The sequence below is a fragment of the Nerophis ophidion genome, linkage group LG28, assembly GCF_033978795.1.
Source record: "Nerophis ophidion isolate RoL-2023_Sa linkage group LG28, RoL_Noph_v1.0, whole genome shotgun sequence".
Taxonomy (NCBI): domain Eukaryota; kingdom Metazoa; phylum Chordata; class Actinopteri; order Syngnathiformes; family Syngnathidae; genus Nerophis; species Nerophis ophidion.
The window spans coordinates 18,530,371-18,558,090 of NC_084638.1; the positions used below are offsets into that span (position 1 = coordinate 18,530,371).

Consider the following 27,720-nt stretch of genomic DNA (forward strand, 5'->3'; position numbering starts at 1 on the left):
TGTATGAAGTAAATATTAATAAGCGTCCAGAAGTGGTTCAGAAGATTTTCCAGATGTGAACCAGTAAATATGAACTAAGAGGGATTTACGTGTACTCAAAAGCAAAGGTATGAACTCATGTAAAACAAATATGTACATCATATAAAGAAGTTCATCTATGGGATCATCTACAATTAGAAAATAAAATATGTAACACTTCATAATTTCGAAAACATATATAAAACACAATTATGAATACGTATAAAAGTGAATTATGAATATCTACACATAAAATGTGTATTGTATGCAACATATTTTTGTACAGTGTATTCTCACCTTCTCAGTCAAATTGTTCTGTTCATTTTAAAGTACACAAATGTGTATATTAACTTGAAATAAAAGCACTAATCTAAAGTGTCTAATCTATAAATGTTAGAATCATATTAACAAGATTGTGTTACACACACAACAATGATGTCACACATGTTATATGTGCTGATGTTTTTAGCAAGTCGAAGTTAAAGTTTTGACAGTTTATTTCAAATCCTGCAGTTTCATTTGCTGCTGCTGTTCCCACCAGCACACTTGTGTTTCTTACACTGGTACTTAGAAGAGAATCTTTCACCACACACACTGCAACTGAACACTTTCTCTCCTGTGTGTGTTCTCATGTGTGCTGTAACAGATTTTGAGTGACGAAAGCTTTTGTGGCAGCTTGAACAGGAGTATGTTTTTTTCACCAGAGTGTGTTCTCATGTGTGATTTGAAATGGGGCCTTTGAGTAAAATCTTTACTGCAAATTGAACATGAAAAAGGTTTTTCACCAGTGTGTGTTCTCATGTGTCTTTTTAAACTTTGATTTATTGCAAAACTTTTACCACATTCTGAGCAGGAAAAGGGTTTTTCTCTAGTGTGTATTCTCATGTGTTCTTTTAAACTTTGTTTTATTACATAACTTTTACCACATTCTGAGCAGGAAAAAAGTTTTTCTCCAGTGTGTATTCTCATGTGACTATTGAAAGATTGCCTTTGAGTAAAAGCTTTACCGCAGATTGAACATGAAAAAGGTTTTTCTCCAGTGTGTATTCTCGTGTGTATTTTCAAATATTGCCTTTGAGCAAAATCTTTACTGCAGACTGAACATGTAAAAGGTTTTTCCCCAGTATGTGTTATCATGTGTCTTTTCAGGTTACTATGGTATTTAAAGGTTTTGTCACAGTGAGAACATGTGAAGTGAGTGTTGTCAGTGTGACATGTCTTATCATCTTTAGAGTCTTCATCATCAGTGTCAGGAGAGTGTGACGTTGTGTCCTCACTATCTGATAGTGGAGCTAAGAGCTTGTCTGCTTGTGATCCTCCACAGTGGTCTCCATCAGCTTCTGTTGTCATGTGTTGTGTTGAGCTGCTGCTTGGAGGCTTCCCCCCTCCCCTCTCCTCACTTTCCCCTTTTACCTCATCATCTTCACTCTTCACACTGATGGGATATTTTTTGTCTTCCTCTATGAAGTGGGGGGACAGCCGCTGTTTTTCTTCATCTTTAAAGTGAGGGGGCTGTGGCTCCTCTTCCTTCACGTGGAGGTGCTGTGACCTCTTCTGCTCCATACTGCAGGACCCCTCCTGCTGCTCAGATGGACAATATTTTTCATAGACGTCTGCAGGACACAAGAAGACAAACACATGCTGGGTTTTAAATAGATAAGATTTGACCAATTCAGATTTCATTTTCGATTGTGCTTTACGATTCGGTTATTTGTGGACTAACTTTTGCTTTCACATTCAGTAAAAAGGAGAAGAAAGATTAGCATCAACTTTAACGAGTTGAGAAGTAACTTTAGCGTACAAAGCCAACAGTGAGGTCTTAAGAAGCACAGATTTTATGAGTCCTCCATGAGGTGGCAGAGTGCCCTAAGGTCGATATTGTGCTTTGAAAATATCTATAAAATAAAAATATATCTGGCAAGAAAGTAACAAAATACTACATGTTATTTTGTGGCAATTACAAAATAATGTCCAGTATAATTCTCAGGGCATTCAATCAATCACTTTGGTAAGGCTAATTCTAAAACCTTAAAGGGGAACATTATCACAATTTCAGAAGGGTTAAAACCAATAAAAATCAGTTCCCAGTGGCTTTTTTTATTTTTCGAAGTTTTTTTCAAAATTTTACCCATCATGGAATATCCCGAAGAAAGTCTTTGAAGTGCCTGATTTTCGCTATCCGTAAATCTACTCCATTTTCCTGTGACGTCATATAGTGATGCCAACATGGCGGATAGCACAGCAAGATATAGCGACATTAGTTTGGATTCAGACTCGGATTTCAGCGGCTTAAGTGATTCAACAGATTACGCATGTATTGAAACTGGACCAGGAGAAGAAACAGATGGATGGTTAGAATATGGAGGCAGGTAGCGAAAACAAAATTGAAGAAGAAACTGAAGCTATTGAGCGAATAGCTATTGAAGCTATTCGCTCAATAGCTATAGCTAAAGCTATAGCTATTGAAGCTATTCTGCGATCGCCTTCTAACCATGATTTACACATTTCATGACCACTTTTGACGTGTGTTTGGGGTCATTGTCCCAACTTCCTGATTTTAGGTTGTCCTGAAGAATTTGGAGGTACTCCTCCTTTTTCATTGTCCCATTTAAAGCAGCAGTTCCATTGGCAGCAAAACAGGCACAGAGCATAATACTACCACCACCATGCTTGACGGTAGGCTTGGTGTTCCTGGGATTAAAGGTCTCGCTTTTTCTCATCCAAACATATTGCTGGGTATTGTGGCCAAACAGCTCCATTTTTATTTTATCTGACCACAGAACTTTCCCCCAGAAGGTCTTATCTTTGTCCATGTGATATCAGATGAAACACAAATTGAGCTGTTTGGCCACAATACAATACATTACATTATATACATAACAATCAATTGAAAACGGTATGGTACTACCTTTGAAAAGTCCGCTTCCGCTCTTCCATCTGAGTGAGGCGCACACACCAAGTGCATACAAGCAATAACAAGAAAGGCAAAAAACTACAATTCTACTGGGTAGAATTGAGGGTGTGAAGTACAATATGGAGGTATTTGGACTTCAAAACTAACAATAAAGGTGACACTTTAATCAGGGATGCACCGTGTTGAAAGTACTGTTTTACACCTTTCCTGCTTGTCGGCTCCCAGACCGTGGTCGAGGAGAGCTGGGGAGACCTTTCACTTAGGTCGGAAGCACGAGGCCATCAATTAGTTACAACTTGGTCACTGTATTTATAATTTCCACAGGGCACAACCAGACATCCACTATGCTATTGACACTCTTGCACATGCTAGCACTATCTCTCCTAACTTCCCCACTCTCTTACTCTTCACGCACCCCATATACTGCCATTCTTAAAGGAGCACACACACACACATATGTTACTTTCACAACAGCTGCTTTAAAACACGCCTCGCCAAATGTGGCTATTAGTATTAGCACCTTTGCTTCAAACTGAGGTCAATATTTAAATAATGAACATTAGGATCTGCACAAGGAGTTATAATGAGTGACAGGTAATCATGTCATTGTTACACCTGTCCTGCTGTTCGGTCCGGTGCTGACTGCTCTCATATGAAACTTATCTCAACTGCATCATGCGAATTATTTGAAGTAATACACTAATTAATAACATTTATTAAAAAGTAATTCCGTTAGCAGGGCTCGGATTTAACTACGGCAACCATGACAAAAGCCGTGACTGCCCTTGTGACCTGCCGTAATGCCCTAAAAAAATTGACCACCCTCGACAACAAGAACATGCCGTGACCGCCCTTGACTTTCAAGTTCAGGAGTTAATTCAGCTGTATTTCCAACAAGGACTTACCCCAATGTCCCTTTAGGGGTGTTGTGGCAAAATGTGAATGCCTGCTAAAAATGTATTTCCTTTGCTGAACCTACATTTTTGGCTTGGTCTGTTCACAGTGGACTTGGTGTGACTAGGTGTAGGACAAACACTATCTTCCAGGTTATTGTATCGCTACGTGTTTGACATTATTTAAGACTTTAACATGCCTGGAAAAGGACAGTTTGCTTCTTCTGTGGTATCGATGAGAATTACAGGAGTGTTATTAGTCCCATATTGATGTGATAAAACTCTTTCTTGTTTGAAAGATACACACGATTGTAACTGTTTTTTCTTCCTGCACATGATACATATGTACATTGTGTTTGGATGTATTAATTTATGTAAAATTGTCATTAAATGTAATATTGCCTGACAAAAAGTGATTTAATGTAATAATTTGATATTTACACATCACATATTTACACATGTATATTTTACTAGAATACCCTTATAAACATTACATATATCAAAATCAACTACCTACTGTACTGTTTACTTGTTGAAATACCCTTTTTACAGCAAATATCTACCCAAATGGCCACTTTGTTGCTGACAAAAATGTATTTTAAGTAATATTTTGATATTGACACATCTTATCTCTGCATATTTACAGGAATACTCTTATAAGCATTACATATATATAAATCAAGTACCCACTGTACTGTTTACTTTTAGAAAACTCCTTTACAAAGATAAAATGTACCAAAACAACCAATTTGCTGCTGCCAAAAAATGATTTGAAGTAATATTTTGATATTGACACATCTCATCTCTGCATATTTTACTAGAATACCCTTATGGGCATTACATATATCAAAAGCAAGTACCTACTGTACTGTTTACTTGTTGAAATACCCTTTTTAGAGCAAAAAACTACCCAAATTGCCACTTTGCTGCTACCAAAAATGTATTCCAGAGAATATTAACAATAATAACAAAATTGTCAGAATAGTTGAACATAAGTTATAACACAATTTTGTGTTCCATTAAGTTCAGATCCCCTGCGAGAAGACAAAAGCTGTCTTTCATCTTATCAAACAAAAGGCTTGTAAAACTCCACTGTGTGCGATGGGATGCGACATGGAGGTGTCGGTTTCTTTGATCTATTGACAGCCACAGGAAGACCTTGTCCTGACCCGAGATCTACAAAGTGGAGAGGGAGCAGACCTGACGCAGCTCCAGGCACCTTTTCTTAGAACTGTTTATGATCGAGTGCGACAGCAGTTTACGACACCCCTCCCTTTAGAAACAGCTGCAGCTATGTAATCAAAAAAAGCCCACATAAAAGAGGACAAGTGGAACTCCCTCGTCAGAGTGTGGTGGAAAACTGTACGAAGTTGCAGCCCAGACGTTTCTCCTCATGAGTTAAATTGAAACCTGTCTCTGTTTGATTTATTTACTCCTTGTCTTGTCTAATAGATGTCATCGGTGTTTGAACATGACAAAAATGTCAAAGCATTTCTCTGAAACACAATATCATACATTCTGAAAATGTGAACGATAGCAAGAATATACCTACACATTTCAGAAATGTTCACTAGCAAACACTTTGTTCAAAAGGTTTTTACTGCCTTGTTTAGCCCTTTGAGACACTTGTGATTTCGGGCTATATAAATATAACATTGATTGATTGGTTGATACTGTACCAATATTGCAAATACATAAATAAAAATCATTGATAAACACTGGAAAACTGTCACTGAATGTCTTGGTGTGATGTCATTCTGTGACAGACAAATGGCACACAGTTTCCACATGGTGAGGACATAGATGTTCTGACTCACTATCTTACGGATCACCTCTACTTCTGCTTGGACGTGACCCGCTCTGCTAAGACTTTCCGGTGCTACCCTTATAAGAAACCCTGGGTAACACAGGAGCTTAAAGCTGTGCTCAACAAGAAGAAGCACGGCGGGAGGTGAAAGGACGCGTGAGGAAGGCTAAGGACAGCTACAGGAAGAAGCTGGAGCAGAACAACATGAGGGAGGTCTGGGAAGGTGTGAAAACCATCACGGTCCACAAGACAAAGACCAGGGCAGTAGGGGGGACAATAGAGAAGGCCAACTTCTTCAACCAGTTCAACCAGCACATGTCCTTCCCACCCCCACTCCTCATCGCAGCCACCCCCTCTTCTTCTCCCCCCCAGCCATGGCTGCACCCCCCACTCCTCCTCCTCTTCTTCCTCTTTCTCCACCAGACATTAGTCATCCCCGTGGACCAGGTCGGAGGTCAAATGAGGAAACTGCATCCTAAAACTATCTGGTGCGCACCAGAATCTATGTAGTGTGCACTGCGTATCATTTAAGTACATTGTTTTAGTTTCCTACATGCAAACACAGTGTTACTGTTCAAACTGTGTGTAATGTTACAGTAACTAAAAATATTAAATATACTTGTTACATAACGTGTCTTCCTTGTTTTTAAAGAATAATTCAGGCCTACTATGCTACTGTATTTTAATGCTGTTCATGATGGTGGTACTTGGAAATCCAAATATTTTCTGAGGTGGTTCTTGGTGAAAAAAGTTTGACAACTACTGACGTAATGACATTGTAAACTACATTGGCAGACACCATTTTGTTACACCCAAACGGTGTCTGCTCATATATGACGCTTCCAACGAGATCCCGTTTTTTCCCCAAGTTAGAAAGTTCCACAACTGATCACGTTATACCATCTCATCTTATTGTGGATCATGTGAATATTTTTAAGTGGAACTAAATGTGATCTCTGAAAGGGGGACACATTATTACCAAAGCAGGGCCCCCATCCACACATACAATACTAGTACATATCTGATGAAAAACAACATTTTTTTTGTTATTTTAGTCATAAGTGTGCCAAATCACCTATATTTGGACATTATCTAATGGAAATGACTACTGTCTGATAATCACATTAGTAACACAACAGCAATCATGTGTCTGAGTGCACCTATTGATCGAAATTAATCTAACACGTTATTTTCATGTTAATGATGAAATATAAAGTTAGTCAACATGTGAGAGAAAGAAGTAAACAAACCTGTTCTGTGTAACACAACCTAAGGTTTCTTTAAAACAGCGTCCAGTAGTTGTAGTTTCTTGTTCTCTTCTTTTGTCCAAGAAAGTTCGTCTTTGTAGTCTGCTATCGTTCTTTCGCACATTTTCACACAATCACAACACTTTACACTCACACTTGATCTTAACTAAGCGATGTGTTGATCAAATCCGCGTCTCTTTGTTAGCAGCTAACAAGCTGGCCTATTCATCTCCAAAGTTGACTGAGACGAGTGGAGTTTATCCTGACACGGAGGATGAATAAAGTGTAGTTTGTAGCGATGTGAGGAGATGTGCCGAGGCTTAGAAGCGTGTGTGGAGTGAAGAAGGACTTTGCTGCAAAGCGCATATCTTCCACGCATGCGTCACTTAGGGGCGGGGCCAACGAGTCACGGTGATGGGCAAGTCATGAACGATTAATTCTAAATGCATGTTTTCATGGCGTCTACACAAAAAAGCACAGCAAAAAATTATTTATCTACCGTGTGTCCATTTCGGGGTGGCGGGGGGCACTTGAGCCAATCTCAGCTGCATTCGGGTGGAAGGCGGTGTACACCCTGGACAAGTCGCCACCTCATCGCAGGGCCAACACAGATAGACAGACAAGTATATAAACTGTCTTTGACTTTAAATCAGATAAATATCATTCCACAACAACATAATTTAAAGTCTGTAATTACTGGTTTGCTGGTTTAATGCTTTTACTGGTGTAAAATTCTGCATCTGAGAGAACACAACCATTGCAGCCATGTGTCCAAAACGTAACATCATCTTGCGGGGACATAAGGACAAGCAAAAGTAAAGTGTCTGTTTACTATTTAATGACAAATGTTCAGAGAATACATTTTTTTTGAGTATTTATTGGAGGCCTCAAAAGACAAAGGCCGTCTGTTTACAGGAGACCTATGATGTTAGCTCAGGAATGCGTGGGGGAAGGGTTGGAGACAAGCGGGAAACTCTTAGTTAGGAAAAGTGTAGCTGCTGACAGAAGCACATTGTATATATGTTGTATCATTTCATTGTTGGTTAGAGTAAATAAATACAATGTATAAATATAAGTTCATATTTACATATACTGTGATTAAAAATGTGTTTCCTGTGGTTAATTCATGCAAGTACAATCCCCGTTTCCATATGAGTTGGGAAATCGGGTTTGATGTAAATATAAACGGAAAACAATGATTTGCAAATCATTTTCAACCCATATTAAGTTCAGTATGCTACAAAGACAACATATTTGATGTTCAAACTGATAAACATTTTTTAGTTTGCAAATAATCATCAACTTCAGAATTTGATGCCAGCAACACGTGACAAAGAAGTTGGGAAAGGTGGCAACAAATACTGATAAAGTTGAGGAATGCTCATCAAACACTTATTTGGAACATCAGGCGTGCAGGCTAATTGGGAACAGGTGGGTGCCATAATAGGGTATAAAAGCATCTTCCATGAAATGCTAAGTAATTCACAAACAAGGATGGGGCGAGGGTCACCAATTTGTAAGCAAATTGTCGAACAGTTTCAGAACAACATTTCTCAACGACAATGCGACAGCGGAGACCCTGGACTATTGGACTGAAGCTCTACATAAAACAAGAATGGGAAAGAATTCCACTTTCAAAGCTTCAACAATTAGTTTCCTCAGTTCCCAAAAGTTTGTTGAATGTTGTTAAAAGAAAAGGTAATGTAACACAGTGGTGAACATGCCCTTTCCCAACTACTTTGGCATGTGTTGCAGCCATGAAATTCTAAGTTTATTATTATTTGCAAAAAAAAATAAAGTTTATGAGTTTGAACATCAAATATGGCTGTGTACTCACGGCACCGCTTCTGTGCGTACAACTCAAAAGTCCCCCTGGTAAGAGTCTGTGTTGTCCAGGTTCTCCACAGGCCAATGGTAAGTCACAACAATAGTCAAAAAATGAGGATACTTCCATAAAGTGGCTCCGTGGTCAAAACGCTGTGACTGAAAGGTGCTCCAGGGGTTGTGTCATCTGCTTCCGCTTCCGCCTCTGTTTCTGCCCGGTCTGATAGAACCGGATGCCTTTTATATCCCCCCATTCATTTACGTTAATTTTTTTTTAATATTAACATGATTTAATACGCCTGCAACAGTTTCATAATAATTACATGGATGACATAATAAGTATATATGATTACTTTCCCAGCTGAGCACAAGTTAAGTGTGACTGGAATATATAGATGGACCTCTTTGGCCATTACAATTTATGATGTCTTTTTGTTATTTTTGTTCATGATGTGTGATGTGGGTTATTTGGAAGTATGTTCAGACAAACAATAAAGAATCAAAATAATGTCTTATGTCCTCAGGTTGACACAAAAAGAAACCTCAAAAGCTGTATGAATCTGGAGGTAAAGGGAAAGGTCCAGAAGAAAGTTAAGGGCAATCACATGGCTGACAAGCCGTGCCAGCAGTTCTGAGGGATGATTCTAAATCCAGAGACCCAGGCTGCAGGGAGACCATTTTTGTATTGTAAGAGCCACAGAAGGCTTCCTAGTAAAAACAACTGGTTAAGAAGAACACAGGGTTGTACCAGGGACCTTCAGATCTTCAGTCTGACACTCTCCCAACTGAGATATGTTCGAGCCATACAAATTATTTTCGGGTTCACTTTTTTAAATGTAACCTAAGTCTGCCCTGTTGGTGCCTTTTAAGGGCTGAAAGGAGGCCTTTCCATGGGGATCTCAGAGCCTAGTATTGGTCAGCAGAACAGGTACTTGAATCCCAGAAACTCAAAAAGACTGTCTTATGCTCCATGACTGAGCATAATAGGGTCTCTAAAATATTAAGCGAAATGCTTCTGAAGAATGTTTTACTACCAAGAATGTTATGATTATTGCAAACATTTGGCAGATTAATGTTGTTTAAAACAAAGACAATAAACTGTTGATCTATTGACTGAGTTTATAATGCAATTTTACCAAGGGATAGACTAACTGCATAAAGCACACATCAGTCATATTAAATCATGCATCAAAACCAATACTGTAATGACACATAATAGATATTTTGAGTACCTGGTTGGTTTTACATATTCTTCAACTACTTACCATAGGGAAGAAGATACCTATTTTTCAGAAATCCTCATAAAAACAACTTGAAGAAACGGTAAAGTGCCGTGACCCGGATTCGAACCGGGGTTGCTGCGGCCACAACACAGAGTACTAACCACTATACGATCACGGCTGTAGCAACATCCTCTGATTGATAATGGCTTTGCTCTCCTGATGTCTAATGTTTAATGATTTGTTCAAGCGACATTCTGTTCGAACGACATCATGTAAGAGAATGTTGTGGGGAAATTTCTGTTTCCATCCATCCATCCATCTATTTTCTACCGCTTATTACCTTTGGGGTCGCGGGGTGCGCTGACGTCTATCTCAGGTACAATCGGGCGGAAGACGGGGTACATCCTGGACAAGTCGCCCCCTCATCGCAGGGCCAACACAGATAGACAGACAACACTCACATTCACATTCACACACTAGGGACCATTAAGTGTTGCCAATCAACCTATCCCCAGGTGCATGTCTTTATGTCTCATCGAACCAATAAAGTTAGGATATCCGACATTATGACGATTCTTTTTTAAATGACGTTACATAAAAATAAGTGGAAAAAATCCTTCGACCTGGAGTCGAACCAGCGACCTAAGGATATCAGCATCAGCAACTACAATCCTTCGCTCTACCAACTGAGCTATCAAAGACCCTGCTTACAGATTTCATTTAGGAACTAAATTGGTTAAAATCTAATTAACTATTGGACAGAGTTGCAGACATTTGTAATAATATGCAATGATGGAATAACCAGCTTTTACAGTACACAAGAGATGCTAAAGAACTAACTTTGTGCTGTGATTGGGCAGACAAAAGCTGGAATTGTATTTGATAGGTGTTTGAAATGACGGATCCAGTTACTTACGTGATTGGCCACAGAAAGATGAACTCAGCCCGGTGATAGGTTTAGGAGAAGTTTGGCTGGCGGCGGAACAAAAGAGTTTGTATTCGCACTGTGAAGGTTTTAAAAGCAATACCCGAAACTCCAATTATTATACAGTGTACCTGTATGAAAAAGTTGTGGTGAATCTTTTGCTTTAGGTGTGTTGGATGCACCTTCACGTCACACTGAGCCCAGTTTTATTACTCTCAGGTTCAAGTTATTTAAGGGTCAGTTCAAGACCAAACATTCTATAGCTTAACGGACAATACACCATTAAACAATGTAAAGGTTGTCTAAATTAAAAATGAGGGAAAGGTGTGTTCCCCGCGACTTGATTCCGGTTAAGAGGCATGGATGGAAAGGTGTGTGACAACTGATGTTAGGATTCCAATAGCAAGGTTGGCAGGTCAGGGACACCATTTCAATAGTGTAAGAGCCCATCCATCCATCCATCCATCTATTTCCTACCGCTTATTCCCTTTGGGGTTGTAGGCGGCGCTGGTCCCTATCTCAGCTACAATCGGGCGGAAGGCGGGGTACACCCTGGACAAGTCGCCACCTCATCGCAAGGCCAACACAGATAGACAGACAACATTCACACTCACATTCACACACTAGGACCATTTAGTGTTGCCAATCAACCCATCCCGGGGTGCATGTCTTTGGAGGTGGGAAGAAGCTGGAGTACCCAGAGGGAACCCATGCAGTCATGGGGAGAACATGCAAACTACACACAGAAAGATTCCGAGCCCGGGATTGAACCCAGGACTACTCAGGACTTTCGTATTGTGAGGCAGACACAATAACCCCTCTTCCACCGTGCTGCCTAGTGTAAGAGCCACATGAGGCTTATTAGTGAAAACAACTGGTTACAAAGAACACCGAGCTGTGCTGAAACCCTAGGTCCAAACAGGGATCTTCAGAGTTATGCACTCCCAACTGAGCTATTTCAGCATTACAAATCCCTCTTGGGATCACTTTTTCAAATGGAACCAAGGTCTAACCTGGTGGTGACATTTCAGGGCTGGAAGGAGGCCTTTCCATGGGGATCTCAGAGTCTAGTATTGGTCAGCAGAACAGGTCTCTAAAAAAATTCTGCAAAAAGCTTCTTGCAAAATTCTGGGAAGCATCCAAGTTAAATCCAGCTAAGAATTGGCAACTTCGGGAGAGAAACTTCTTTTTTGGTCAAAACCTTCTTTGCTGATGACGATGTAAAACTGGCTTAACTGTCAATAATGAGGTTTGTGTTTAAACAATTGGCAAGCTTGAGCTTGACAGTTCCCAGCTTGAGCATCCTAATTATTTCACTTTCATCTGAGTTTGCCAATATGGTTATTCTGTCAGATGTTGGGCAAAACAGCATTGAAAAGAGCCTGGGTACCTCAGTCAGCAGAGCTTCAGTCTTCTAATCTGAGGATCCAGGGTCCAAGTCCATGTTCAGGTGGCTGTTTTTAACTTATTTACCTTTCTGCAAAGGGGTCCCTTTTGCCCCCCTGCAGCAGTCCTGTATCCTGTATTTAATTTGAAAAACTTATTTGAGCTGATGCTTCCATTATTACAAACAATCACATGTGTGGGGATGAATTACATGAATGCTGATGTGTGGGTCTCATGAGACCCTTTGATAACTCAGTTGGTAGAACGGACTACTATTGTTGTACATGCGAAAATACTTAGGGAGCTGTTTCAAATCCACCTTGAAGGATTGCTCATTATATTTTTATGTGATGTCATTCAAAACAGAATAAAAATAATGTCTGACATCCTGAGGACGTCCGTTCAAAACCATTACCGCTACACTAGGACCTTGTCCTCTATGGATACCTCAATCAATCAATCAGTGTTTATTTATATAGCGCTAAATCACAAGTGTCTCAAAGGGCTGCACAAACCACAGCGACATCCTCGGTAGAGCCCACATAAGGCAAGGAAAAACTCACACCCAGTGGGACGTCGGTGACACTGACAATGATGACTACGAGAAACCTTGGAGAGGACCGCATATGTGGGCAACCCCCCCGACGCGTTATCCATTGCGCCACAAGCCCTATGTAAAGAACAGTTTTACTGTAGTACAGCTTGTATATTGTACACATCTTACGCCAAAGGAACACACAGTTTACATTAGGCTTACTACCAAAACAGGGCTTTACTGACTGCTTCTGTTGGACTTTATAATCTAGTGACCTTCTATTTGTTGGAGCCTGGGCCTTCACCAGCTCTACCTGTTGCAGCTTATCGCCACTAAAAATTGAAGCAAAATGCTTCTGGCACAATCCTGGGAAGCATCCAAGTTGAATCCAGCTCAGAGTTGGCAACTTCGGGAGAGGAGCTTATTTTTCGGCTTAAAACCTTCTTTGTTGATGACGATGTAAAACTGGCCTAACTGGCAAAAATGAGCTTTGGATTCAAGCAATTGGCGAGCTTGAGCTTTGACAGTTCCCAACTTGTCACTGAAGATGCTGACTTACCATGAATTGATTAACGTGGACCCCGACTTAAACAAGTTGAAAAACTTATTCGGGTGTTACCATTTAGTGGTCAATTGTACGGAATATGTACTGTACTGTGCAATCTACTAATAAAAGTATCAATCAATCAATCAATCAGACTAATTCACCTTCATCTGAGATTGACAATATGGCTGTTCTCTCAGATGTTGGGCAAATCAGCATAGAGAAGGACCAGGGTAGCTCAGTCGGCAGAGCATCAGACTTTTAATCTGAGGGTCCAGGGTTCAAGTCCCTGTTCAGACAACTGATGCTAACCTCCTTACATTTCTCCAAAAACATCCCTTTGCCCCACTGCAGCAGTCATTGTAAACTTTATTAATAATTTTCAACAGCGATAGTTTTTTCTCTATTTCATTTGAAAAACTGAAATCAAAAACATAGCTCACATCCACTTTAGCTCTGGTGGGAGAGCGTTAACATGTGATCATCTGAAGGTTTAACAGCAATACCTTAAACATAAATTGTTAGACTGTGTTACTGTAAGAAAGTTGTGGTTAATCTTTTGCTGTAGGTGTGTTGGATGCACCCCCACTTCACACTGAACCCAGCTTTATTACTCTCAATTTCAAGTTATACATTCCAAAAAATTCCCCTAAGGCAACAAATTTGTGTTTGAAACTGCCCAATGTAAGTGTCAGTTAAAGACCAAACATTGGCTTAAGGAACGATGCAGCGTTAAACCATGTAACGGTGTCCAAATTGAAAATGGAGGAAAGGTTAGTAACAACTGATGTTAGGATTCCAACAGCAAGGTTGGCAGGTCAGGGAGACCATTTCAATATTGTAAGAGCCACAGAAGGCTTATTGGTATTAAGAATTGCTTGAGAAGTTCACAGAGTTGTGCTGAAACGCAGGGTCAAACCAGGGACCTTCAGATCTTCAGTCGGATGCTCTCCCAACTGAGCTATTTCAGCTATATGAATGCTTTTTGGGTTCACATATCCAAATGTAACTAAGGTCTGCCCAATTGGTGACTTTTGAGGGGTGGAAGGAGGCCTTTCCAAGGGGGTCTCAAAGCCTAGTCTAAAGAATTTCTTACACTCCACAACTGAACATTTCAAGGTCTCTAAAAAATTTACCAACATTCTTCTGAAGAATGTTTTACTACCGAGAATGTCATGATTATTGCAAACATTTGGCAGATTTTTCAGAAATGTTCAAAAGTTCTTATGGGTTAATAATTAAGTCTTCAAGTGTAAAAGAACTATGCTTAAAAAAAGGGCAGTTTAAAGGGTAAAGTGCCATGACCCGGATTTGAACCGGGGTTGCTGCGGCCACAACACAGAGTACTAACCACTATACGATCACGGCAGTACTCACCCTCCCTGATTGATAATGCGTTTGCTCCCCTGATGTCTAATATTAAACGATCTATTAAAGCGACATTCTGTTTGAACGACATCATGGAACTGAATCTCATTCAGTCTGCTAATACCTAATGTTATGGCAACATTTCTGTCTCATCCAACAAATAAAGTCAATGGACGTCCTCCTTCATCCAGGTCATTGTATTCTCAGGTCATGAAATGGATTTACAACTGGATTGTTCAGTTTGTCCTAGATGACGTTTCGCTCCTTGTACAAGCAGGCTTCATGCTGGCATGGCTTGTCAGTCATTAAAGTGGCCTACATTTTTTTCTAAACCTCTCCCTTCATTCCATATATTCATACAGCTGTTGTGGTGGTGTTAACATACAAGTCATTGTCAAAGAGTCTCTTTAAACCTGAGTTACATGGACTTGGTGAGTGTCACTGTCAGGTGAATAAATCAATATATCGTCAAGGTAGACATTCACAAAATGGTCCAGGAAGTCTCTTAGCACTTCATTGCTAATGGCTTGGAACATGGCGGGAGCATTGGTGGGTCCAAAGGGCATGACCCTGTATTCATAGTGGCCGCTGTGTGTGTTGAATCCAGTCCTCCACTCATCTCCCTCTCTAATTCAAACCAGATGGTAAGCGTTGCGTAGATCCAGTTTGGTGAATATTTTGACCTGTTGGGGTTGGTTGAAGACAAGACATGAGGGGAAGAGGGTAACGGTTCTTGATGGTAATGTCATTCAGTGGGCTGTAATTAATGCAGGGTTTTAACGACCCGTCTTTCTTCTTCACAAAGAAGTACCTTGCTCCTGCTGGTGATGATGACGGGCGAATCAAGCCAGTTTCTTGGGATGCCGATATGTAATCGTTTATGGCAGCCCTTTCTGGACTAGAGACGGAGTACAGACGCCCCTTGGGAATAGTGGCACCGGGAGCAGGTCGATGGCACAGTCGTAGGATTGGTGGGGCGGAAGTGACAGGGCTTTTGTCTTGCTGAAGACTTGTCGCAGGTGGTGATAACAAGAAGGAACAAACTTCAGGTCCGGAAATTTAGAGTCTGTGGCAGGATTGGCAGAAAAAAGATTAATTTCCTTGACACGTTTTCCCTGGACAGTAGAAAAAACACAGTTCTTTGTGCATTCCCTTCCCCATTCACTGATCTTCCCTGTTTTCCAGTTAACCCAAAGATTATGCTGGTACAGCCATGGATGCCCCAAGATCAAAGAATGGGAGAGTGAAGTAATAAAGTATGGACAAATCTTTTCCTGATGGCAGTCAATGTTCATTTGGACAGGTTAACTGATGTGTGAGATAGTGAAAAGCTCCTTACCGTTGAAAGACCTCGCCCTAATGGGTTTAGCTAGCGGTTCTGACTTGAGTCCCAGTCTCTTAGCTAAACCCCAGTCCATCAGACTCTCGTCATCCCCAGAGTCTATTAAACTCTAGATCTGTGGCTGTGAGATGTGTTATCGTGACCTTAGTGAGAGTGCGTGGCATCTGAGATACCGTCGGAACGTGACTCGCCACCTGGGATCCCTTGGTTGGACACGAAATGACAAGATGGCCGCTCTCTGCACAGTAAAAACATCTCCCCTCCATCAGCTGCTTGCGTCGCTCCTCTGGGGTCAGTCGGGCTCTCCCTAGCTGCATGGCCTCCTCCTCCAGGTCAGTGCGGAGGTGAGGACATAGCTCCGGGGGTGAACGCTGAGTGGTCGCCCCGCTAGGTGCGAAAGGATGGGTGGTTCTTCCTGCCGCAGCCGGTCCTCCTCTTTGATGTCATTTGAGCTGGGCTAGTCGGTTGTCCATCCGGATGGCGAGTGCGATGAGGGCATCTAGGTTGTCTGGTAGTTGGGGACGGCGTGGCGAAGTTGGTAGAGTGGCCGTGCCAGCAATCTGAGGGTTACTGGTTCAATCCCCACCTTCTACCATCCTAGTCATGTCCGTTGTGTCCTTGGGCAAGACACTTCACCCTTGCTCCTGATGGGTCCTGGTGAGCGCCTTGCATGGCAGCTCCCACCGTCAGTGTGTGAATGTGTGAGTGAATGGGCAAAAGGGAAATACTGTCAAAGCGCTTTAAGCTCCTTAAAAAGGGGTAGAAAAGCACTACACAACCCATTTACCGTTTAGGTCTAAGGGAACAAAGAGGTCCTGATTGGAAGCTCCGAGTCCCTTCAGAAAGACTTCATAGAGGGCCATGTCTTCCCACTCGCTTTCTGCTGCTAGCATGCGGAAGCGGGTGGCGTAGTCGCACACAAAGCCGCTACCCTGCTTTAAATTGCATAGCTCTTGTGCCTTCTCTGCTGGAGGACACCGGGTCAAAAGTTTTTTTTAAAGCAGCTTGAAAGTCTGTGAATGAGTGGCAGAGTGAAGAGTTCCGCCCCCACTCGGCAGAAGCCCAAAATCTATACTTTATACACTAGAGTAACAAAAGATACAGTGGTTTTGTTGATTGATTGATTGATTGATTGTTCAACCTTGAGCAGTGACCACAGTATCCCCTCTAAAAATTTTGATGCGTGGACCCGGATATACTGCACAGTCCTACCGATATTATAGTACTTAACTACCGTTTGTTGCATTCCTCGAAATTATGATGCATAACAAGTTTTCAAAAAGGAAAAATTGTTTATTAGAGTCAGAGACTCAAATTCAGTATTGCGGATTAATTTGAAACCAAGAATATATGTAAAAGATTAGATGGGATGTGAACCTCTTCTTGCTGACACATTTGTCAACATTTAATCTTTTTAAGCCCATAGTGTCGGTACCTCTACTGTTGGAAGTTCAATTCTGCGAAAGAAACAAACGCCTCTACTTTGGGGTGCATTAGTTCTATTTGACAAGGACAAATTATTTTCGTCTAAGAAAACAGACAAGTTTCTCAACAGGAAAACATCCATCCATCCATTTTCTACTGCTTGTCCCTAAGCGATGGTATTTAACTCTATGTCTCCATAAAGCTAGGGAGCATATACAGTTAGCAGAGTGGCGCAGCAGAGCGTGCTGCCCCCATAATCCAGAGGTTGATAGATCGAATCTATCCTCTATCTTGAGTATTTAAGGTGAAAGGAATCAGCGAGGTTCAACTTACACTGTTGGTTTTCACGTCATGATAAGAACACCCATTGTGCAGACTTCACGCCGAAAAACAGTTAAACAATATTCGTGTTGCCTTTTTTGAAAATGTCAATGTTAATGCTTTGCACCCAATGAGCATAAACATGAGATGGGAAATAAATAAAAAATTAACTGCTTCCAGACAGGGTAGACAGTGTTTCCCTGACCGGGAATTGAACCAGGGCGGTGAGAATGCCAAATCCTAGCCACTAGGCCACCAGGGAGATGACAACTAACCCAGACACTTGCCTTCTGCCTGCCTTTTTGATGGATGCACGAAGCCCCCACACCATGTCAGTTGTACAAAGTCAGAAATGTGTTTTGCAAAAGTCTTTGAGAGGGAACTTTTGTGTCTTAGGGAACTCCTGCAGGAATATGGACTTAAACTTGGAAAAAGTAAACTACTTTAACAAGAGCGAACAGACGTTCCTTTCTCATATCCTTTTTTGACTCCTTGGTGTAGTCTGAGTTGAGGGTGAGGTTGTTGTTTCCACACAATGTCCCCAGAAAGGCCATCTCCCTCCTGCAAGTCGCTCCGTGCCGACCAGCGATACGTCACTGCGATGTGATCCAAATACAGGAACAAACACAAGTGGCCTGAATATCTAAGGTAGCGGTGCAGATTTTCAAAAGACAGGTTGACAAAAACATACATATCCACCTTTTAACCATACCAAGTCAATGAAACAAAACTGTCCTTTGCTATATTAAATAATTGTTGTTGAAGATGAATACATTTTTGCATTTTTGTTTCTGGCACAGATGCCATGGACCTTTCTGAATCCACTTCACTTTTGGAAAGTCTACCTTTTTCACTACCATGGGGTTTCATCCTTATAACTGTGTGTGGGAAAGTCAGACCAAAAGCTTTTGTAATCTGCATACGTACAAAAATGATTTAGGTGATAAAACATGGCATATTTACACTTTCACTCATTTTATGTTGTATTTGGACTGCTGCACACATCCTCACCCCGGGTTGTGTTCTTTTTGATCACATTCCTAACGTAAAGAACTCTCAAACTAATGTTTTGGCCTGATTTCCACAAGTTTTCCAGAGCATTCCAAATGAGGACCAAGCTAGATCTAATTGCTTAGGTCAGGAAAGAAACAAGTGGGTTACCAGAACAGAAATGGCTGTGGCGGAATTTAAACCCATGCCTCCTGAGAGACTAGAGCCTAAGTCCAGCGCCTTAGACCACTGGGCCACACAACCGCCGTAAATGTGTTTTATGATCAATTTATCGACATTATGAGACGGCAAACGTATGACATGGCATCACTTTGGTTGTGGCGTGGCAGGGATAGGCTTGGATCGTTTGCTTGTCCTTTAGAAAACACTGAAGAATGCGCTCCTCGTTAGTATAGTGGACAGTATCTCCGCCTGTCACGCGGAAGACCAGGGTTCGATTCCCTGACGGGGAGGTGATTTTGGTTCCTCTTATATTCATCAGTTAACATCTTATTCAACCTTGAGCAGTGACCACAGTATTCCTCTCTGAAAATTGTATCAATCAATCAATCAATGTTTTTTTATGTAGCCCTAAATCACGAGTGTCTCAAAGGGCTGCACAAGCCACAACGACATCCGCGGTACAGAGCCCACATACGGGCAAGGAAAAACTCACCCCAGTGGGACGTCGGTGACAGTGACTATAAGAAACCTTGAGAGGACCGCAAATGTGACTTCATGAATTTGACGGACAAAAAGAGTATATGGCTCTAACAACTGTCATCTAGTGTTTTGGACTTGCAACTGTAAATAAACTTACTTGTAAATGATAATTTGATAATAATTAGACAAGATGTAACAAAAGGACAGCAGTCATCATTACAGTATCATTTTAAATGTTGCAATAAAAATTGAAATGTATTATCACAAACAATATTATTACCACACACAAAAGCACCAAAAAGTGGGAACGTTGAGAACAGGTATCGATTTCGGGGTACCGGAATCTGTGCCCAGTTCGGTAAAAAAGTGAACGGTACCCATCCCTACCAGCAAGTGTTGTTGTACTGGAAACTAATTTAAAATTAGTTACAATTGATTTTTTATCACACACAATACTCTACTATGGAATTGTTGTTATATTAAAAAGAGAAACAAATGCATCTTTGTACAGCAATGGTTTGAAAAAGGCATTTGGTCGCTGATGCACTTATTGAGTGATAAAAGTATTTTATTATTTGAAAACATCATTAAGTACGACCTGCAAATAGAAAAATATACAAAACAATATATATATAAAAGCTTTCGTTCAATATATTCTAATTACAGCATTTTATGTTTTTCCATTATTTGGTATTTCCTTTTTACTGTATTTTCTGTGGAACAAAAAAAATTGTCAGAACTTGAAAGCTTCCATTCTTCCAAAAACAAAGGAGTTTATTTAATAAAAAAAGACGGAATTGACTTCTAAAATTTATTTTTAGGATGTTTTGCAATTGAAAACAACACTTTTTCGTTGTGTGATAGGGAAACAAAATAACCAGTTTATTATATGAATGTATACAAAGTAAACCTCTGTGGGATGATGCACAATATTAGCTTTTGCCTGACACTCCAAACTTTGATTGCATACTAATGCACGTACTTGACTGAAAAAAAGCAATAATATATTTAGAAGCATATTAAACAGATTGTTACACAAACAACAATGTCACACACATTTTATTTGCTGATGTTGTTAGAAAGTCAAAATTAAAGTCTTGACAGTTTATTTCAAATCCTGCAGTTTCATTTGCTGCTGCTGTTCTCACCAGCACACTTGTGTTTCTTACACTGGTACTTAGAAGATAATCTTTCACCACACACACTGCAACTCAACATTTTCTCTCCTGTGTGTCTTTTCATGTGTGCTACAAGATTTGATCGGTCACAAAAGCTTCTGTTGCAGATTGAACAGGAATGTGAATTTTCACCAGTGTGTGTGCTCATGTGTCTTTTCAAACTGTGACTTTCTTTAAAACCTTTACCACAGGTTGAACAGGAAAAGGGTTTTCTCCAGTGTGTGTTCTCATGTGTCTTTTCAATTTCTAACTTACTGTAAAACACTTACCACATATTGAACAGATGAAAGGTTTTTCTCCGGTGTGTATTCTCATGTGTCTTTTCAGACGACAATGGTATTTAAAGGTTTTGTCACAGTGAGAACATGTGAAGTGAGTGTTGTCAGTGTGACATGTCTTATCATCTTTAGAGTCTTCATCATCAGTGTCAGGAGAGTGTGACGTTGTGTCCTCACTATCTGATAGTGGAACTAAGAGCTTGTCTGCTTGTGATCCTCCACAGCGGTCTCCATCAGCTTCTGTTGTCATGTGTTGTGTTGAGCTGCTGCTTGGAGGCTCCGCCTCTCTCTTTTCCTCACCTTCACCTTTGACCTCATCATCTTCACTCTTCACAGGGACACCAGTCACTGGGAACTCCTCCAACCATTTAGGCTGACTGATGCGGTGTTCCTCCTATTCCTCTTTAATGTGCAGCAGCTCTTGGTCCTCCTCTTCCTCTTTAATGTAGGGGTTCAGTGCGTCCTCCTTTTCCTCTCTAAAGTGAGGGGTCAGCGGGTTCTCCTCTTCATTTTTGATGTGTAAGTTCAGTGGTTCCTCCGCTTGCCCTTAAATGTAAAGGGTGAGTTTAACAGTATGGGTCTGTGGCGTCTTGTCTTCCTCTTTAATGTGGGGGGGGGGGCTGTGGCCTCTGCCTTCCCTCTTTAATGTGATGGGAGTGTGGTACATCTTCTTCTTCATGTATGTGGGGGGACTGTGATTCCTCCTTCTGCTCATGAGGAAGAGGTTCTTCATCGAGGTCTGCGGGACAGAAGAAAACAAACATTCTTTACTAAAGTCCAGCTTTGCTCAGTCACATGAGACATTGTCCTGCACCAACATATGATCTCACAATCTCATCAGTTTCCCCTCACAGCAGTCAGGGTACTTCCAGCTGACACATGAAGAAGACCTTCAGGGGAATGCCATCCTATGCCAACGTCCAATCCATCTTAGTTCATATAAAAACATCCTAAAAGTAATTCCTGCAATCCATACTAGTGTGCTGTTCTCCCTCTGAATAAGTCATACACACACAGGAAATAATGTACCACATGCCAGCCTCCAAGAAGCAGTACTAGTGATGAGCTCCCCCTGCTGGTGGACAATAATTAGTCATTTTCACATTCATTTTTAGAGACGAGTCTGCTCTAAAAAAAGCATGAGCACAGTCAACACGTTGGCCAAAAAAGATTACATCTGTTTTGCTTTCATTTAGATAATGTCGTCAAAATTAAACCGGGATGAAGTAATCAGATTACTGACTACTCCTTCAAAAGATAACTTGTTTATCTTATTATTAATAGTAATAATGGCTTACATTAATTTAGTACGTTCCTAGACACTCAAATTGCGTTAGAGTGAGAACTGAGAAGGCATCATTCATGCAGTCCACACATTCAATGTGGTAAGGTACATTTAATAATGATAATAATAATAATAATAATAATAAGTTGATGAAGCAATTCCTGAAGGAATTGTGTGTAAATGCTCCAATAGTGAAGTTGAACTGACATGCTGACAGGATGTATTATGAATGTAAGAATAGTTTGAATGTTGGAATGGTTTGAATGTTGAAGAGTCGGAATTTCCAGGAAAACTGGAATTTGGTTTAAAACTTGGGAACATGTTAGTTTGAATGCCCAGGATGAGTGGATTGTGTTGATGTTGTAATGGTTTGTATAGGTTCATATCAATGGAACTTCCTGGAATTTGGGGAAAAGCGGGATTTTTTGAAAATGATGAAGAGCATGAACAAGTTGAATTGGTTAATGTTGGAATTGTTTAAATCTGTCAAAAAATGTTGAAGTAGTAACAGTTTTTTAATTCAAAAATGGCATTACGGAATTTTGTGAAAACCGGGAATTTTTCAAATTCTTAAACCAACTTGTTTTTTGGTCCTGACTAAGAGGAATGTTTTGACAGTGGAACGGTTGAAATGGGTTGACCAATATGAAAGAAGTCATCGCAATACAGAAGGTTGGAAATAAGGTTAGAAAAAAACAGGAATTCCTGGAAATGTGTTGAACGTGGAAACATGGTTGTTTGAATTTCCATGATGATTTGAATGTGTTGAAGGTGGAATGGTTTGAATGGGTTGAAAAATGTGGGAATTGTGGAAGTTAGAAAAATGTTTAATTCATTTTGAATGGAGAAAATGTCCATAACAACTGGGAATTTTAGGAAATATGGGAATATTTTTAAATAAGTGTTGAAAGGGAGCACACAGTTCTTGAACAGGCTGAATATTTAGAAGTCGGAATGGTTTGAATCGGATGAAAAATGTGGGGAGTTGTTGTACTTTGATTTAACTAATTTCAATGGGAATTTCATGGACATTTTGGGAAAAGCGAGATTTTTGGGGAACATTGTGAATGTTTTAAATGATGAGGGTTGGATTTTTTCAAATCGGTTGAGAAATGTTGAAGTAGTACCATTTTTAATTGAGAAATGGTATTATGGAGTTTCTGGAATTTTGTGAATACCGGGAATTTTTCCAAGTTCGAAAAACAACATTGTTTTTTGTCCTGATGAAGAGGAGTGATTTGACGATGGAACGGTTGAAAAATGTGGAAGGAGTCGTCGCCAGAAAAAAGGGTCAAGAAAGGGTTTGAAAAAATGGGAATTCCTGGATTTTTTTTTAACTTGGGAAAATAATAGCCTAAATTTCCAGGATTAGTGTAATATGTTGAACGTGGAATGGTTTAAAGTGGTCGAAAAATGTGTAAATTGTTGAAGTTTGAAAAATTGCCAATTTATTTTGAATGGTAAAATTTACCAAGTACTTATTCATTCTTGTCTCAAGCTAGTTTAGTGGCTATCTTAGCTTAGCTCTTAGCCTGCCCGTCCTTTGTGTGTAACATGTTTAGCCTTGTTCTACTGTCCTTTAGTGATAATAATACTTGGAAGAAATGTAATGTATTTGCTGCAATGGAGGATGGTTGAACGTGTGATGTGAGAAGATGACAACCAATTCCTCTAGTCGGCCAACTGAACATCAAAAATACAAATCAGTGGTTAAAAATCTGGATGTTTGGGGTCTTTGTGAGTGGAAACAATTATATTATGTCTCATAAAAAATCTGAGTTTTAAGGTTTCATGAACACGATGGCCTTGTCGTACGAAGTTTAGTTTCTACACAGTTTGGGGATTATAAGTATGTAAGTAAAAATGCATCTGTTGTTTTGTGTCAGTTTTGATCAAGTAAACTCCTATTTGTTAAACCTTTGTACAAGTTTAAAACGATCGCAATGCTTTTTTTTTGTTAGCCTGTCAATGTGGTCGTCCATTGTATGTTACCATTAAGCTAATGGCGCAAAAACAAACCTTTATCCTGTATGGTTGTATTGTGATGTGTCTTCTTCCATCCATCCATCCATTTTTTACCTCTTGTCCCTTTTCATTTATCATGAATTGATTAACGTGGACTCAGACTCAAACAAGTTGAAAAACCTGTTTAAAAAACACCCAAATGGTGTTACCATTTAGTGTTCAATTGTACGGAATATGTACTGTACTGTGCAATGTACAAGTAAAAGTCTCAATCAATCAATCAAACAGGGGGACGGAAGTCGGGGTACACAATGGAAAATTCCATAAAACCTTTAAACTATTTTTAAAATGTTATCCTAAGTAAAAATTGATCCTCCAGTTTGTGGCTATTATAAGGCATATTTCCGGAGGATATGCATTTTTACAGCATGTTTTAAAGAGATAGCATTCTGGATATATTATATTGATCAACTAATTCTTATGTAAGGGGCTTAGTGAGCGGAGTAGAGGCGCTCCCATTGACTCCATTGTTAGAATTAGGATAGTTAAGGTTTTGCTAACATTTGTTTAGAAATTAGATTACATAAAAAACAAACACATGTTATTGTATTACATTAGGGATATGCATGGTAGGCAAAGTTAAAAAAAAAATCAGATCCCCTTTGATAATTTTTCTACATCCTGTGAACGGGTTGATGCTGTGGTGAAAGTGAGAACATAAATACATGTCAGGAAAATGCAAATTTCAGCAAAAATGGATGGCTGGGAAACTTTTTAAAACCTGGTTAAAGATTGTTGGCGGTAAACCCAGAGAGGCATGTGTATGTTATAAGATGATGTGAGAATTATTATTTAGGTTTAGGGGCCCCCGTCATGGGGGCCGCCCCTGGCCCAGCTCTGACTTGTTCCACCACTGGTCATTGTGATTATATTATATATTCCAAATGTCATGTTCTTGTTATTAATCAAATATAGTGTTAGTAAATGTTTGAGAGTAAGAAGTCAACACACCTGTTCTGTGTAACACAACTTGATGTTTCTTGACAACAGCGTCCAGTAGTTGATTGTAATCCTCTTTTCTTCTAGAAAGTTCCGCCTCGTATTCTGCTATCGTTCTTTCTAACACTACAAATATTTCTTCAACGGCAGCAGTTAGTCGCTGATCCACCAACGCTCTCAACATTTGTAATGTAGAAATGTTCACACAATCACAACACTTTACTCTCACACTTGATCTCTACTTAGCGATGTATTCATAACTTCTGTCTTCTGTTAGCAGCTAACTAGCGAGCTAAGCTAACTAAGAAGCAAAGATAGCCCGAGAAGCGGCACAGTGCTTCTAGCGCATCGAGACGACTTTATCCTTAACTAAAGAATCAAAGATGTATTTTATACAACGTAAATATTTCAAACTGGAGAACAAATAATAAGGCTGACTTATTAGCGTCCTGCTCGCGGCTTTCTGCGTCGATGTGTTTTCACGACAGTTAGCACACTTGACGTTACAAGGCAGTACTGCTCTTCTTCTTCTTCTTCTTCTTTTGTTTTTCTGGCGGTTGGCAAGCAACCTTCTGGAGTGCATTACCGCCACCTACTGTAATGGAGTGTGGACCGAGGTGGATCCCTACTCTATATTCTTTTACTTAACCCAGTGTTTTTTAAATATGTGTACATTGCTTTATATCCTATGTTTTCTGAATGCAATCCTAATATACCTCCCACTTCTAACCTAATATTTTATTTTGCTAATTTATTTTCCAGTATTTCTCTTTCTCTATTATATTTCCTACATTGTGTTAAAACATGGTCAACATTCTCTATCTGATGGCAAAAATCACACAGCCCTGTCGTATGTTTTCCTATCAATTTTAGTGAACTATTTAGATATGTATGGCCTAATCTCATTCTAGTCATAATGTCTTCTTCTTTCCTATTTCTACCTCCTCCTCTCATTACACCTACTTTCCTCTGGACTTTGTAAAACTATCTACCTTTTGTTTCCTTATTCCAATTATCCTGCCACTTTTTATTGTGTTCTATCTTAATTATGCTCTTCACTTCTTCTTTACTGTGCTTAATCTCCATGTTTACTTCTGTTTTAGTGGTTGCTTGTTTTGCGTATCTATCAGCTAACTCATTTCCCTCAACTCCTACATGAGCAGGAACCCAGAGAAATGTTACCACACCTCCCGCTTTATTTATCCTGTAGATTGCCTGAACTATTTCATAAACTATATCTTGTCTTTCTTTCTGATGTTATGTTTTTTATGCTCGTCAATGCACTGCTGGAGTCCGAGCACACGACTACTTTACTTGCTTTGTTTTCCTCTATCCAGTTAACTGCCATATAAATTGCTACCAATTCCCCCGTAAAAACAGATGGTTTATCACTAATTCTTTTATTCAACACTATATTTCTCTGTGGGATAACTGCAGCAGCTCCTACTTTACTATTTATAGTTTTTGATGCATCTGTGTATATCATAATATTATCAAAAAACATTTCCTCAATCCATTGTTCTATCTGGTAACTATTTAAATGTCTATTCTTCAGTAACTGCATGTCTACCTTTGGGTTGTCATACATCCACGGTGGTATTGCAGGAATTGGTACTGTAGGGCTAACTTTAATATTGTCAATTTGTGTTTTTTTACATATATCTCCTATTATCCACCCAAAACTATTCATTTTTTTCTTCCCTTTTTCTTGGCAGTTTATTAGCACTTGACGGGTTGGATGTCCTTGCTTGGATCCTTTTAAGTTTGCCCAATAAACTGCTGAGAGTTGATCTCTCCTCATGTCCAAAGGTTTTTTTATTCATTTCTACTTGTAATGCTGCCACTGGAGTAGATTTAGTAGCTCCACAACATAATCTTAAAGCCTGTGACTGGATCCGGTCTATTTTCTCAAGTAGAGTTTTTGAAGCAGATTGATAAATAATGCATCCGTAGTCGATAACAGATCGAATTAAAGTGATATATATTGTTTTCAATGTCAACCTATCAGCCCCCCAACCTTTACCCCTCAAAGCCCTCATTATATTTAACACCTTTTTACTTTTCTCCACTATTTTGCTGATGTGGGTTGACCAGTTAATATTTTTATCAAACCATATTCCTAAATATTTAAATACTTGTACCTCTTCTATGTTTTCTCCATAGAGTTTTATTTGGAGCTTGTTTTGTACTTTCCTCTTCGTAAAATTTCTGACTTTTGTCTTTCCAACAGAGAATCTTAAACCCCAAGCCGTCCCCCAGTCTTGAACATTATTTACCGCTTTTTGAATCTTCTTTTCTATATGATTTGTATTTCTACCTCTCTTCCACATCACTCCATCATCAGCAAACAATGCCACCTCCACTAACCCTTCCACTTCACTAAAAACTTCATTTATCATGATGGAAAATAGTACTGGACTTATTATACTCCCTTGTGGGGTCCCATTTTCCACTTCGTATTCTCTGCTATATTCATTTTCTATTTTTACTAATAATGTTCTACTTGTTAAAAAGTATTTTATCCATCTGTACATTCTTCCTCTAATCCCAATCTTATTTAGTTTCATCAGCAACCTCTGTTTCCAAAACA

General features: G+C 39.7%; 2 protein-coding genes, 1 long non-coding RNA gene and 4 other non-coding genes across 7 annotated transcripts in view; 2 read left to right on the forward strand and 5 right to left on the reverse strand.

The window, feature by feature from the left end:
- The window catches only part of LOC133545393 (zinc finger protein 501-like), a 399,721-nt gene that overhangs the window by 32,517 nt on the left and 339,484 nt on the right, over positions 1 to 27,720 (reverse strand). The window lies entirely within an intron of this gene.
- Positions 498 to 18,326, reverse strand: LOC133544901 (zinc finger protein 260-like). Its single transcript, XM_061890140.1, has 3 exons — positions 18,236 to 18,326; positions 16,814 to 16,993; positions 498 to 1,631 (listed from the first exon to the last, which is right to left on the reverse strand). Exons 1-3 carry the CDS (start codon positions 18,324 to 18,326, stop codon positions 601 to 603), a joined length of 1,302 nt encoding a protein of 433 aa, XP_061746124.1. The 3' UTR covers positions 498 to 600.
- On the reverse strand, positions 10,033 to 10,104 carry trnah-gug (transfer RNA histidin (anticodon GUG)). The gene has a single exon. It is a non-coding gene; the product is annotated as a tRNA-His (tRNA).
- On the forward strand, positions 13,544 to 13,616 carry trnak-uuu (transfer RNA lysine (anticodon UUU)). The gene has a single exon. It is a non-coding gene; the product is annotated as a tRNA-Lys (tRNA).
- trnah-gug (transfer RNA histidin (anticodon GUG)) lies at positions 14,613 to 14,684 on the reverse strand. The gene has a single exon. It is a non-coding gene; the product is annotated as a tRNA-His (tRNA).
- trnad-guc (transfer RNA aspartic acid (anticodon GUC)) lies at positions 19,164 to 19,235 on the forward strand. The gene has a single exon. It is a non-coding gene; the product is annotated as a tRNA-Asp (tRNA).
- LOC133545512 (uncharacterized) lies at positions 20,468 to 25,621 on the reverse strand. The gene is made up of 2 exons (XR_009804858.1): positions 25,143 to 25,621; positions 20,468 to 21,620 (listed from the first exon to the last, which is right to left on the reverse strand). It is a non-coding gene; the product is annotated as an uncharacterized LOC133545512 (long non-coding RNA).